The sequence below is a fragment of the Hevea brasiliensis genome, chromosome 14 (assembly GCF_030052815.1).
Source record: "Hevea brasiliensis isolate MT/VB/25A 57/8 chromosome 14, ASM3005281v1, whole genome shotgun sequence".
Taxonomy (NCBI): Eukaryota; Viridiplantae; Streptophyta; class Magnoliopsida; order Malpighiales; family Euphorbiaceae; genus Hevea; species Hevea brasiliensis.
Genome location: NC_079506.1, coordinates 90880855 through 90894938, shown reverse-complemented (window position 1 = coordinate 90894938; position 14084 = coordinate 90880855). Strand labels below are relative to the sequence as shown.

Below are 14084 nucleotides of genomic sequence, written 5' to 3'. Positions count from 1 at the left end.
TTAAAAAGAGAAAGCATATAATATTTTACCATGACATTTATCAAGATACATAGCAGACTAATGAATGTGGACAACTGAAACGAGCTTTTTTGAATCCAATGGCTATCAAGATACATAGCAGACTGCAATAGGACGTTATGCACTGTCAATAAGTTCTGTTCCATCTTCTAATGGTTCTGATTGCAAAGCAAGGACAGTTGGTCCTTCTGTCTGTTTCAGCTCAAAGCTCCAATTGTACAAGCAAAAATATCACAAATGTATTTGCTATTACTGATTGAACTCGAAATTTTATTACCAGACACAGTCCAGAGCTAATTACTGGCCATAATCTCCAAGACTTCATGATGGCAAAGAGCACAAGCTGTGATTTGGAGTCCTGATGACAGCAAAAGAAACAGCGCATCTGATTATTGATCTGATCCCTGTAAATGTCCAGCATCAGTGTGGAAACCCATATACATTTATTATTTATTATTATTTTATTTTATTTAACTAACAATAATTTAATATATTTATAAAAAATATATATATTTTATTGGATAGTCTGCTTATTTATTTTTAGATATATATATATATATATTATTTTTGAAATTAAATATATATCTGCAATCTGAACAACCCAGTTCAATAATAACTGTTATCCCATCCTACACCTAATAGAACTCTTGAAATATATATATACTCTAATCATCTCTTCTGTTAAATTTTGCTCTCAAAACCTATTTGTCACCTCATTTTTCTATCAAATACTCTCAACAGAGAATCCCTAAATTTTTACTTCTCTATTTATCACATTCGATTCTGTTTTCAAGGTAAAAATTCTCATTCTTTATTCAATAATGGATGAATTTGATTTTATTTTCTTTCATTGATTTGTTATAACTACCCTAGAAATTTTTTTTTTTATCATTAATATTGAATTGGGTTGATCATAATTGCTGTTGGACAATAATTGATTATTATATATATATATATATATATATAAAAGTTATTATATTTTATTATTATTTGATATTTTTCTTTAATATTTTGGGTGTATAGGAGATTTGAATATTCAATCAGTCAGTTGAAATTGTCTCTCTTCCATTGAAATAACTATTGTCTTGGAGGTTCCAGGTGAGTTGTAATTATAGTACATGTCACTGTTTTAGTCCCTTTTAAAATTTCTTAGCATTAAGTTTGTAATTAAATAAAATTTTAAATCAATATTTTAACAATTATTTTATATATGATTTTCTAGAGTTTTATTTTATTAATGAATTTTATTTCGATTTTGATTAAATAATTGATTTTGTCAACTATCTCTGCATTAGACCCATTAGAATTCCAGGAACATGCCTTTAATATATTTATATTAATTGATATTTGACTATAAAATTTATCGATGTATTACTGAATTGATTTGAGATTGATTTGATTTTATTGACTCTCTGAAACTATTGAAATACACTATTGGAATTGCACTATCAGTTATTATTTGCTATTATTGTAACGATCAGACTCCAACCACTAGAGGAATTATCCGCTTTGGCCATAAGCCTCACGGTTTTGTCCTATAGATGGAATGGAGAACTTTCCAGGAGGTCACCCATCCTAGGGTTTCTCTTAAGCGAGCACGCTTAACTCTGGAGTTCTTCCAACTCTCTAGGTCATTCCACCAAAAGGCGCCTCTAGTGATTAGTTTCCCCATTTTATATATCATTACTTTTTAAACCCAAGATCATCTCCGTGCTTTGCCGATGTGGGATTTGCCTAAGGGACCTTTCTCCCCCCCCCTTTCGGGACTCAGCGTCCTCGCTGAGGTTTGCCCCACCATCGCCCAAAAGGACACGCGAGCGGCTCTGATACCAACTTTGTCAAGGTCCCTTAGGCAAATCCGGTATCGGCAAAGCACGGAGATGATCTTGGGTTCAAAAAGTAATGATATATAAAATGGGAAAACTAATCACTAGAGGCGCCTTTTGGTGGAATGACCTGGAGAGTTGGAAGAAATCCAGAGTTAAGCGTGCTCGGTTGAGAGAAATCCTAGACCTCTTGGGAAGTTCTACATTCCACCTATAGGACAAAACCGTGAGGCTTATGGCCAAAGCGGATAATTCCTCTAGTGGTTGGAGTCTGATCATTAAAGTTGGTACCAGAGCTAAGTTGAGGTCTAGTAAACTTGCGGAGCATAGGATCCTTAACATCTTTTCAGTTTATCATTGCTTTAGATATCTGCGTCCTTCGTACTTTTTCACCTGTCTTAATTTGGCTCACATTTTCAAATTTAATACTTGTTTATTAAAATGAATAGGTGCTTGAGTATGTTAAACATAAGAGGAGAGTTAGGGCTAAGGGTCTTAATGGTACAAACCTTGATCCAACAAGGGAGGTACCACCTCAAACTATTAATCAGACATCTGAACAGACACCTATGGCTAAGACTGAGGCACAACCATTCCTTTGTTTCTCCATACTTTTCCATGATATTTAGTACACCACCTACTTTGTTAGAGTATTCTTTATCTGTATCAACACCTATGAGGAACGCAATAGACACTGATATGGTGTATAGGGGATGTATAGTTCACATTGGAGATAGGGAATTAGCTACATATCTTATTTCTTTAGATATATTTGAGTTTGATGTGATTTTAGGCATGGATTGGTTAGCCACTTATCATGTTTTATTAGATTGTCATAATAAAGTTGTACTCTTTAAAATTCCTGGGGAGGCAGAATTTCAATTTCAGGGAGATCGCAGTATATCCTCTAGTAATCTTATCTCAGTAGTGAGTGCTAGCCAATTATTGTGAAAGAGGTGTAAGGGGTATTTAGCTTATGTTAGAGACGTTCAGGTAGAAGGTGCAGGTTTGGAAAATGTTGCAGTGGTTAAGGAGTTTCCTGATGTGTTTCTAGAAGATTTATCAGGTTTACCCCCGGAGCAAGAGGTAGAGTTTGGTATAGACTTAATTCCTGGAACTGAGTCCATATCTATGCCACCTTATCATATGGCACCCGCAGAACTTAAGGAGTTAAAGGAGCAGCTACATGACCTACTAGATAAGGGGTTTATTCGCCCTAGTGTTTCTCCATGGGGTGCTCCTGTGTTATTTGTACGGAAGAAGGATGTGTCTTTGAGAATGTACATTGATTATAGGCAATTGAATAAGGTGACTGTGTGTAATAAGTATCTTCTTCCACGCATAGATGACCTGTTTGACCAACTTCAAGGTGCAATGTATTTTTCCAAGATTGATCTTCAATCTGGGTATCATCAATTGAGGGTCAAGAAACAAGACATACTCAAGATAGCCTTTAGGACTAGGTATGGACACTATGAATTTCTTGTAATGTCTTTTGGTCTTACTAATTCTCCAGCCGCTTTTATGGATCTCATGAATAGGGTTTTCAAGCCTTTCTTCTATCAATTTGTTATAGTGTTCATCGATGACATTCTAGTGTACTCAAAGAGTAAAGAGGAGCATGAGCAGCATTTGAGAATTGTCCTTCAGACCTTATGGGAACATAAGCTATATGCCAAGTTCTCAAAATGTGAGTTCTGGTTAGATAGTGTGGCTTTCCTAGGCCATACAGTATCTAAGGATGGGGTGTGTGTTGATAAGAAGAAAGTTGAGGCAGTGCTTCATTGGCCTAGACCCATAATTGTGTCAGAGATTCATAGTTTCTTGGGTTTAGCAGGGTATTATAGACAGTTTGTTCAAGACTTCTCTCGTATTGCAGTACCTTTAACTAAGTTAACACAGAAGAATGTGAAATTTCAGTGGTCTGAGGCTTGTGAAAAAAGTTTTCAGGAGCTTAAGACTCGTTTAACTACAACACCAGTATTAGCCCTTTCGTCTCGATCAGGGGGTTATGCAGTATATTGTGATGCTTCTAGGATTGGTTTAGGATTGGTTTAAGATGTGTTTTGATACAGCATGGACGGGTTATTGCATATGCTTCTCGTCAGTTGAAAAGGTACAAGCAGAATTATCCAACTCATGATTTGGAAATGGCTGCAGTAATTTTTGCTTTGAAAATCTGGAGGCACTATCTGTATGGTGAGACTTGTGAAATCTTCACTGACCACAAAAGTCTCAAATACATCTTTGACCAACTTGATCTTAATCTTAGGCAAAGGAGATGGGTAGAATTGCTGAAGGATTGTGATTGTACCATACAGTATCACCCTAAAAAAGCTAATGTGGTGGCTGATGCTCTAAGCAGGAAGTCTTCTAGTAGTTTAGCCCATATATCTACCAAGATGAGGCCTCTGATTGGTGAATTACATGAGTTGCTAGATTAGGGAGTAGAGTTTGAAATCATAACTGGATCATTCTTAGCACATTTTCGAGTTAGGCCTATCTTGATTGATCGAATTAAGGCTACTCAGAAGAGAGATTCTCAGTTGTGTGAGATTATAGATAGTATTCATCAAGGCCAAGCTCAAGGGTTCATGTTAAATGATGATGGAGTTCTTCGTTATGGCACTAGACTTTGTGTCCCCAATGTTGATGAGTTGAGAAGAGAAATCATAGAGGAGGCACACCATTCTGCTTACATAGTACACTCAGGTTCAACTAAAATGTACCGTGATTTAAGAGAGCATTATTGGTGGGGTGACATGAAGAGGGATGTTGCAGACTTTGTTGCTAAATGTTTGACTTGTCAACAGGTTAAGGTAGAACATTAGAGACCATCTGGGTTACTTTAGCCGTTGCCTATTCCCGAGTGGAAGTGAGAGCATATTGCCATGGACTTTGTTGTGAGTCTACCTAGTACACGAGGTGGTTACAATACAATCTGGGTGATAGTGGACAGATTGATAAAATCTGCTCATTTTCTTCCTGTGAAGACTACATATGACTTTGCTAAACTTACACAGTTGTGTATAAACAAGATTGTTAGTCTCCATGGAGTTCCAGTTTCCATTGTCTCTGATCGTGGTACTCAGTTTACTTCTCGATTTTGGAAGAAATTCCAAGAAGCTTTGGGAACACAAGTAGACTTTAGTACTACTTTTCACCCTCAGACAGATGGACAGTCAGAAAGGATCATACAGACGTTGGAGGACATGCTTCGTGCATGTGTTATGGATTTTGGTGGCTGTTGGGATCATCATTTGCCTTTAGTAGAGTTTGCTCATAATAACAGTTATCAGACAAGTATAGAGATTGCTCCATACGAGGCATTATATGGTCGAAGGTGTAGGTCATCAATTTGTTGGGATAAAGTTGGAGAAAGAAGACTTACTAGACCAAAGTTGATACAATTAACTTCAGAGAAGGTTCGACTAATTCATGCTTGACTTTTGACTGCTCAAAGTCGACAGAGAAGTTATGCTGACCCTAAGCGTAAAGATGTAGAGTTTATGGTTGGTGATCATGTATTTCTGAGAGTTTCACCTATGAAAGGAATCATGAGGTTTGGGAAGAAAGGGAAGCTTAGCCCTCGTTTTGTTGGTCCATTTGAAATTTTAGAGAGAATTGGAGCAGTTGCTTACCGTTTAGCCCTTCCACCTGGTTTTGCACATGTACATCCAATTTTCTATATTTCTATGCTTATGAAGTATGTATCAGATCCATCTTATGTTTTGCAACCTCAAACCATATAATTTAAGGATGATATGTCATATGATGAGCAACCAGTAAAGATTTTAGATTGACAAATTAGGAAACTCCAGTATAAGGAAGTGGCTTTGGTCAAAGTCTTGTGGCATAATCATTCAAGGAGTGAGACCACATGGGAGGCAGAATCTGAAATGCAAGCAAAATATCTCCACTTATTTGATTCTTCATATTAGAATTTTGTATATTCAAATTCAGGGATCAAATTTTTTTAAGGGGGGAAGTATGTGGAAACCCATATACATTTATTATTTATTATTATTTTATTTTAATTAGCTAATAATAATTTAATATATTTATAATATATATATATTTTTTATTGGATGGTCTGCTTATTTATTTTTAGAGATATATATATAATATTTTTCAAATTAAATATATATCTGCAATCTGAACAACCCAGTTCAATAATAACTCTTATCCCATTCTACACCTAATAGAACCCTTGAAATATATATATACCCTAATCATCTCTTCTGCTAAACTTTGCTCTCAAAACCTGTTTGTCACCTCCTTTTTCTATCAAATACTCTTAGCAGAAAATCCCTAAATTTTTACTTCTCTATTCATCACATTCGATTCTGTTTTCAAGGTAAAAATTCTCATTCTTTATTCAATAATGGGTGAATTTGATTTTATTTTCTTTCATTGATTTGTTACAACTACCCTAGAAATTTATTTTTTTTTATCATTAGTATTGAATTGGGTTGATCATAATTGCTGTTGGACAATAATTGATTATTATATATATATAGCCGTTATAGCCTCTCGTCCCACCATGCGTCCCGTTCACGTTTATATATATATATATATATAAGTTATTATATTTTATTATTATTTGATATTTTTCTTTAATATTTTGGGTGTGTAGGAGATTTGAATATTCAATCAGTCAGTTGAAATTGTCTCTCTTCCATTGAAATAACTATTGTCTTGGAGGTTTCAGGTGAGTGGTAATTATAGTACATGGCACCGTTTTAGTCCCTTTTAAAATTTCTTAGCATTAAGTTTGTGATTAAATAAAATTTTAAATCAATATTTTAACAATTATTTTATATGTGATTTTCTAGAGTTTTATTTTATTATTGAATTTTTTTTTGATTTTGATTAAATAATTGATTTTGTCAACTATCTCTGCATTAGACCCATTAGAATTCCGGGTACAGGCCTTTAATGTATTTATATTGATTAATATTTGACTATAAAATTTATCGATATGTTACTGAATTGATTTGAGATCGATTTGATTTTATTGACTCTCTGAAACTATTGAAATACACTATTGGAATTGCACTATCAGTTATTATTTGCTATTTGAAATTTTTTTTATTGATTTTGATTGATTTGTACAAATTGATTTTCTATTTTGAATTGGTACATGTGCCTTCCGTTATCTGGCCCCGTCGTGTGGACTATCACGGTATTAGGTTGCATTGTTAAGTCATGCATCATTGCAATTTATGGTTTGCATTAGTATCATATGCATTGATATCTGTGAAGGAGGAGGAAGGTATCTAGTATCTGGTAGCGCGCTTACCATCTGGCCTTTTGTGATGTGGAGTATCATCACCCTGGTGCACTGTACCATAAAACTTTTATTGAATGAATTTCTTTAATATATATATTTTATGAAGTTATTTTATTAATGATTTTGACAGCATGAGCATGATTTTATTGAATAGAAAATTTATTGTGAAATTAATCAAGCGTCTGCCTGTTCCTATTTCGTTGTGTGCTATAATTATCATTCACTGAGCATCTAGCTCAAATCACGTTTTCTCATGCATTATCTGTTTGGATCGGTAGAATTCGCAAATTTCATCCAAATATTCAGTCCATTTTCTGGAGAGGGACAACTTTGATTTGTTCTCATGGTATGCCCGAATTCATGTTTTCTCAGGCTAATAATTAGTTTAGTTTATTGAAAAGTTTAAGTTTTTATTGAAATCTGTAGAGACTCCGCAGTTTACTTATGGCATATTTATGATGTTTATTCAGCATTTTATCTATTTGAATTTTGTCTATATTTGAGATTAGTAAGTGACAATATATTCATTTAAGATACTCTGATAAGGCTTGCATGATTTAAGAATACTTAAATTATGCGCCGGTCACGGTTTAGAATTTTGGGTCGTGACAATCAGGAACTGGCCTAAGTAATTCCTATAATTTGGGTTTAGAAACAATTAAAGCCCATATATTTTAGGACAACAGAGTATATTTTTGGTTTTGCTAGCTATGTCTAATGAATGCAGAAAACTCCAAAGGATATCATCTGTGCACCCAAAATTATCTCGCTTTTTCTTAAGCAAATGTTAAGATCATCAGACTCATTCTAAATAACAGAAACGTAAAATAGATCCACTAGCGGTCCTATAAACATATAAATTTAGGACTCTAGTGACATATAATACCTCAAAATGTTTTATAGTAGAGGACTGCCTTCCAACATTTTCTCATCCTGAGGTTCCAAAAACAAGTTGGTGCAACCTTCTTGAAAGAAATCAACATAGATATCCTGATTTCAAAGCTAGAGCTGTTAAATCAAACTTATTACTAGTTATCATTGGTCTAAGAAAAGGCCTTAGCGGTATAAAAACAAGAGCTTCTAATCTTCCAGAAGGGACAAATCCTTGTTTTGTTTGATGAAAAAGTACTGCAGATGTAACTCGCATCTTGCAATCTCCTAACAAAGAGTAAGTTCATCAAAATCCCCTTAGTTGAAGTCATTTTTTCTTTTTCTATCTTTAGTTTCATAAATAAATCTCCCTCAGAAAGCAAATATCATCTTACAGTTGTTCTTCTTTTTAAAATTTCTGTTTCATTTGTATGACGTTGATGATCTTGAAATGTATTCAATTTCTAATGAGTCAAAACCAAGGTCCAACAAAGGAAAGGGAATTACAGATATGATATGAGATAGTGCTAAAAGGTTTTTCTTGATTCTTGAAATTTAATTCAGTCCTGGAAGTTGTAGCACAAAACATGACTTTGGGCCAAAACATCAGAACTGACTTATATATTAAAATTTCAACAATGGTTTGATTGATTTAATATTTAACAAAGAAAAAAAAAGGATGAGAAGCAAACGAGGGTTGAGGTTTCTCAATTTCAGAATTACGTCTGATGATAAATAATCTGGCCCTTCTGAAGATGACAGTCATTTCTTCAAGTTAAAAAAAAAAAAAAAAAATCAATTCGAGGATACCGCATGCCATGATATGAGGATATTAGGCCATTGAATCTATTGATCTTCCTGACCGAATCTGTGAAGCAGGCCACCAATCTTGTTTCACTGTTTCCTTCTCTGGAGTGTCCATGAAGAAGGGAAACTGGTCAGGTTCAGATTCAGTTGTCACTTGCTAAACATACCTGAATTTGTTGGGCCTCAGGTCTCACATTTGTCACAGGCCGAAGTTCAATTACCCTGGCCTGTTCCATTGTCACTTCAAACATGAATGGCCTATTGGACCCTAGGTCTCACACAAACTAAAGTATAATTACCTTACTTAGGATCAATTTTAGCTGTTGGGGGCAGTTTCTAGAGGACCCAAAAACAAAGTGTTTCACGGTCTCATTTCATTTCATTTCCTTGATCTTTCTTACAGTCTGTGAAACGGAGTTCAGTCTCAATGTAGCACAAAAGAAATCTACTGCAATATGTAATTTACAACTCATACCAATATGCAGGAAGTAAAAAAGTTAAACAAGCCACAGTTGTCTAGTCAATTATGTTTACTATTGCAGCTTGAACTCAGCATTTCTCTTCCATCTAATGGCTTCCAATTGCAAAGTGAGGCTTCTTGGTTCTCTAGTCGATTTTAGCGGAAGGATGTTGGCACCGTGATGAGAACTTGAGACTCAAAGCTCGAGTTGTGATGTAAACTTATCTCTATTTCTGTTTAGTCTTATTGCTTGAACTCAAAATTTAGCAGTCATAATCCCAGAAGGAGCTAACAAAAGGCTAAATTTTTTGTCTATCAGTGGGACAAAGTTGAGACATACTGAAAGCAGAACAATAAACAGTTCATCTGTGAACATTGTAATTAGAGTTTACTAATGACTGAAATTCAAATATCTTTTGGAAATAAAATAGAATGTCTCACTTACCTTTCTTCTCAGTTGAATGATTTTTTTTTTCTTTTCCAATTGGCTTGAATAAAAGCAGAAATTTGCAGAGAAAATAATGCAGCTGTGCGTCTGGCATAATCTTGCATCTCGCAGTCTCTAATAAATAGTAAGATGATCAGAATTGAGCCACATACAAGAATTTTAAATTATCCCCATTAGTAATCCTAATATCCTTGAATGAATGCAGTCATTTTGATTTCTTTTCTTATATTAGTTTGGTATCCAGTTATGTAAATTACCTCGTGAAGTACTATATGGAAGACTATCTCCCAACATTCCCTTCATGAAGTTCCATAGCTACCTTGTAAAGGAAATCACCAAAAAATTGAGTGGAAATGAAGCAAGCAAATTTAATGCTGAAACAATAAACATGAAGTGATTTGTCAAGGGAGATGGTTTAATGGAGTGCAAAAGCAATTTGGATATAAAGATACCAGTCCACAGTATCTTCAAGCGTGCATGAAACTTTAAGACAATTTTACAAGCCCTAAGAGTTGGAAACAGATCTGCGACTTCTACACACAAGTCTGCAACAGTATCTTCTGCACCTACAGCACTTAAAAAAATATTCATGAAACAACCTTATTCGAAATGCTAGAAAGTAGAAAACCAACATGAGGCTAATTCAAGAGTTGCCAACTAACAAATACATCAAAAATATTCAAAATTAATTCTGCATTAAACATTAACATTGAAGCACAAAACCCATATAGCTTCATTCTTAATCTTATTCAGCGATTCATTTATATTCTTAACTTCGTGGGCCATTTTGACATGAAATGCAAACCTTTTAACAAAACGAATGGCTTTGGAGAATGAAAGAAAGTTGCTTACCTCTGTTCCTGATTGGTCTAGAATCTCAACCATTTGTCGAATATCGTCGTTCTTTAACTTATTTAACACGGCTTCACCCTCATAAGCTACATCTTTGAGCTTCTTCAGCCAAAGCCTCACAGGTTCTCTCCTGTGTTGTTGTTCGTCTGCATCTTGAAGCACAGCACGAATCATGGTGAGAGAATCTTGAAGGCCTTTCGAGTCGTCATTGAGATTCCAAGCAAGGATGATTTGATATATGATGAGTGAAAGCACCCCGGACAGAGTTGCATCCACCAGGAAACTGAATATCTTGTGAGCCATGGCCCCTTTTCTGGCAAAGATGAGAGGAGTGAGTCGAAAAGTGTTACAGAGGATTCTATAAATAAGCACCGCAAGTCATGGAGAGGTAGACGGAATATACTCTCATCATTAATTTTGGTAGAATTTACTTAAGAGTTCAGATGATGAATGAACATAGTATAGCCGTTGTGCATAAAATTTTCCGTTTGGCAGGCACTGTTTACAGCTTATTTCAAAGGACCAAACTGCACTGAAATATCAACTTTATTTCCCCTTTTTTTTTCCCCTAGAGGTTTAATTTCACCGCTTACTTATTTTGGATGTTCAATTGAGTTTATTTTCAAATTTCTATTCAAATTAATCTAAAAGTTTTAATTTAAACTCAATTTAATCCAAAAAATAAGAAATTGAACCTCTTAATTTTTGAACTAAATTAAAAAATTAAACTTCTTAATTTTTAATCTAAATCAGCAAATCAAAAAGTTTAGAGCAAAAAGTTTAATTTTTAAGTTAAATTGAGCTTAGATTAAAATTTATTGGCCAATTAGAATAAAAAGTTGAAAAGTGTTAAATTAAACACCTCCAACAAAATAGGTGAAATCGAGCATTAAGCCTTTTTAATGATTATTATTATTATTATTATTAGATAGAGGAATTGGATATTAGATCAGATTAAGTGCTATGCTTTCTTTCATTGAAGTAAACCAAGGTAGCTCTAGCTCTAGTTAGTCTCTACTAACTAGAGGGAGACTCCATAAGTCTTTTTACGTGCGTGGAAGATCAGCTTAATAACTAAAATAGCCAAATTCTTAGAAGGAAATGTTCAAATTCATTACAAAAAAGAATTTTCAGTCAATGAATCAACGTAAATTTAAAAGAAATTATAAATAATTGAAAAGTATTGACTCATTATGTTAGAGTTAAAAGTCATATATTAATTAGTGGCAATAATAAAGTTAATGAGTTTTATTTAATATATATATATATATATATATATATATATATATATATATATATATATATATATATATATATATATGAGAACAAAAACTTATCCTCTTAAAGTCACATATTGATCATTAGTAATAATAAGATTAATAAATTTTTATTTAATATATATATATATAGATTAATTATTATTTTTGATAAAAATGTACATTTTTTACGATTATAATTTATAAATATAGATAAAAATTATTTTCATTTAAACTTTTTTATGTTTTTTTTATCAGAACTTTTATATGTTAAGTAGTAAGAAATTAAAGTGTCACATATTAATTAATTAGTGGCAATAATAAGACTAATAAATTTATTTAATATATACATATTAATTATAATTAATATTAAAATATAAATATTTATCATTACTATTATTATTATTAATGATAAAAATGTATTTTTTTAATTAAAATTCATAAATATAAATATATATTAATTTCATTTAAATTTTTATGTTAAGCATTAATAAACTAAAATGTCATATATTAATAAGTGGCATTAATAAGGCTAATGAATTATATATATGTGTGTCATTTCACCATAATTAAAATATATATATATATATATATATATATATATATATATATATATAAAGCTGAGCTTATTCTCCTAAAAAGTCATATATTGATTAGTTGTAATCCTAAGACTAAAATTTAATATATACATATTAATTATTGTTAATGATAAAAATGAACAAAAATGTTAAGTATTAAAAAACTAAAAATTCACATGTTAAATAGTGACAATAATAAAATGTGAGTAAAATTGAAAAATAGGAAAAAAAAAATATAATAGAGTATCACTTATCACATTTAAATAAATTTATTTTTGAGGATCAACTTTATTATATTTATATAAATGTTATCGATTTAAATAATTAAACTATACGGATGAAGATTTGAAGGCCATGGTCTCATTTGTCTTAGTTCAATATATGTAAATGAAATAAATAAATTTTAATATTGTTCTTTGTGAGCTTATGGCTATTGTTGCATATTGAGACATAAGCAAGTGGCTGATGTGAAGGTACCCAATACCATGTGGAGATGTAAGTTTTTCATAATTAAGCATGACACTGAAACACAACGGCACTAGCATTTTCAACACAGTGGAAACACAACGGCAGACTAAAAGATCTGCTTTTCTTTGTAAGATCCTCACTGTTACCCCACAATGGAGAGACACAACAAGTGGTTGATGTGAGGTTTCTATCAGAGATGGACCAAAGTTGTATGAAAATTCACTTCATAACTCCACATCAATGAAGTTTAAGCTCAATGACAAAATAACGATTTAATTTCATTCATTGTTCTTCAAATTTAAAATTATTTCATAATTATCCTTTAAATTTAATTTGTATTATAAAAATACTTAAAAACTTCAGTTTCATACTACGTAAAATTCCTCTAGCCAAATTTTGTTGAGTATTCCAGTTAGAAAGACACGTATATATAGAACAAATATAATAAAAAATATTTTTTCCATATGGAGAGAAAATCTTTTTAATTGTGGTTAAAACATTAATGATAATGTTTTCATTATATACATATATATATATATATATATATATATATATATATATATATTTCTTTTTTTTAATTTTCGTTGGATAGATCAAATTGTGAATTATTTTTTATTATGTCTGATTCACCTAGATATATTCAGATCAGCTTCTGGCGAAGTACCTAATGAAATCTGGTTAGTATGAACAAAACAATAAATGGTTTGGATATATTGAAGGCATGCATGTAAACATCAGAATGGGGAGGGTAGTTTGTGAAGTTTACAATCAATATGATCTGAAGTTTATCGGTGGCACAAATGGGTGACAATTTGATGAGTTCTAAAGGGCCAATGTTAATGACTGGTCTCAATTATTGGTAGTATGTATTGATTGTGAAAAAATAGGTAAAATTTCATAGTTGATTAACCTATCGAAATGGACAAATAACAAATGATTGAGAATAAGAAAATCAAAAAAAAGCGTTTTTCCTTTTTCAAAAAACCAAAAGAAAAAATAGTTTATTGTTTCTTTAAAATAAATTAAAAAAAAAAAAAAAAAAAGAAGGGAAGCTGTTCAGATGATGTTGGCATATTGAGACATAAGCAAGTGGTTGATGCGAAGGTACCCACTACCATATGGAGACGTAAGTTTTTTATAATTAAGCATGACATTGAAATCCACTAGGCATTAGCATTTTTTTTACGAGGACATTGAAAAAATGAAAT

The 14084-nt window shown here is 32.4% G+C and overlaps 1 protein-coding gene and 1 long non-coding RNA gene across 6 annotated transcripts; both read right to left on the bottom strand.

Annotated features, from left to right (window-relative positions):
* On the bottom strand, positions 1–8824 carry LOC131172616 (uncharacterized). Its single transcript, XR_009143177.1, has 2 exons — positions 8731–8824; positions 1–422 (listed from the first exon to the last, which is right to left on the bottom strand). It is a non-coding gene; the product is annotated as an uncharacterized LOC131172616 (long non-coding RNA).
* Positions 8825–9162: 338 nt separating this feature from the next.
* LOC110655175 (uncharacterized) lies at positions 9163–11088 on the bottom strand. 5 transcript variants are annotated; one of them, XR_009143159.1, is made up of 4 exons: positions 10575–11087; positions 9980–10041; positions 9720–9836; positions 9163–9613 (listed from the first exon to the last, which is right to left on the bottom strand). XR_009143159.1 is itself a non-coding variant. In XM_058133887.1 (4 exons), exons 1-4 carry the CDS (start codon positions 10875–10877, stop codon positions 9531–9533), a joined length of 561 nt encoding a protein of 186 aa, XP_057989870.1. In that variant the 5' UTR covers positions 10878–11076; the 3' UTR covers positions 9163–9530. The 5 variants fall into 5 exon arrangements, 1 of the variants encoding a protein (XP_057989870.1); XR_009143160.1 differs by adding an exon at positions 10175–10288 and having other exon boundaries at positions 9163–9836; positions 9980–10037; positions 10575–11081; XR_009143158.1 differs by adding an exon at positions 10175–10288 and having other exon boundaries at positions 9163–9836; positions 10575–11080.
* Positions 11089–14084: the final 2996 nt, after the last annotated feature.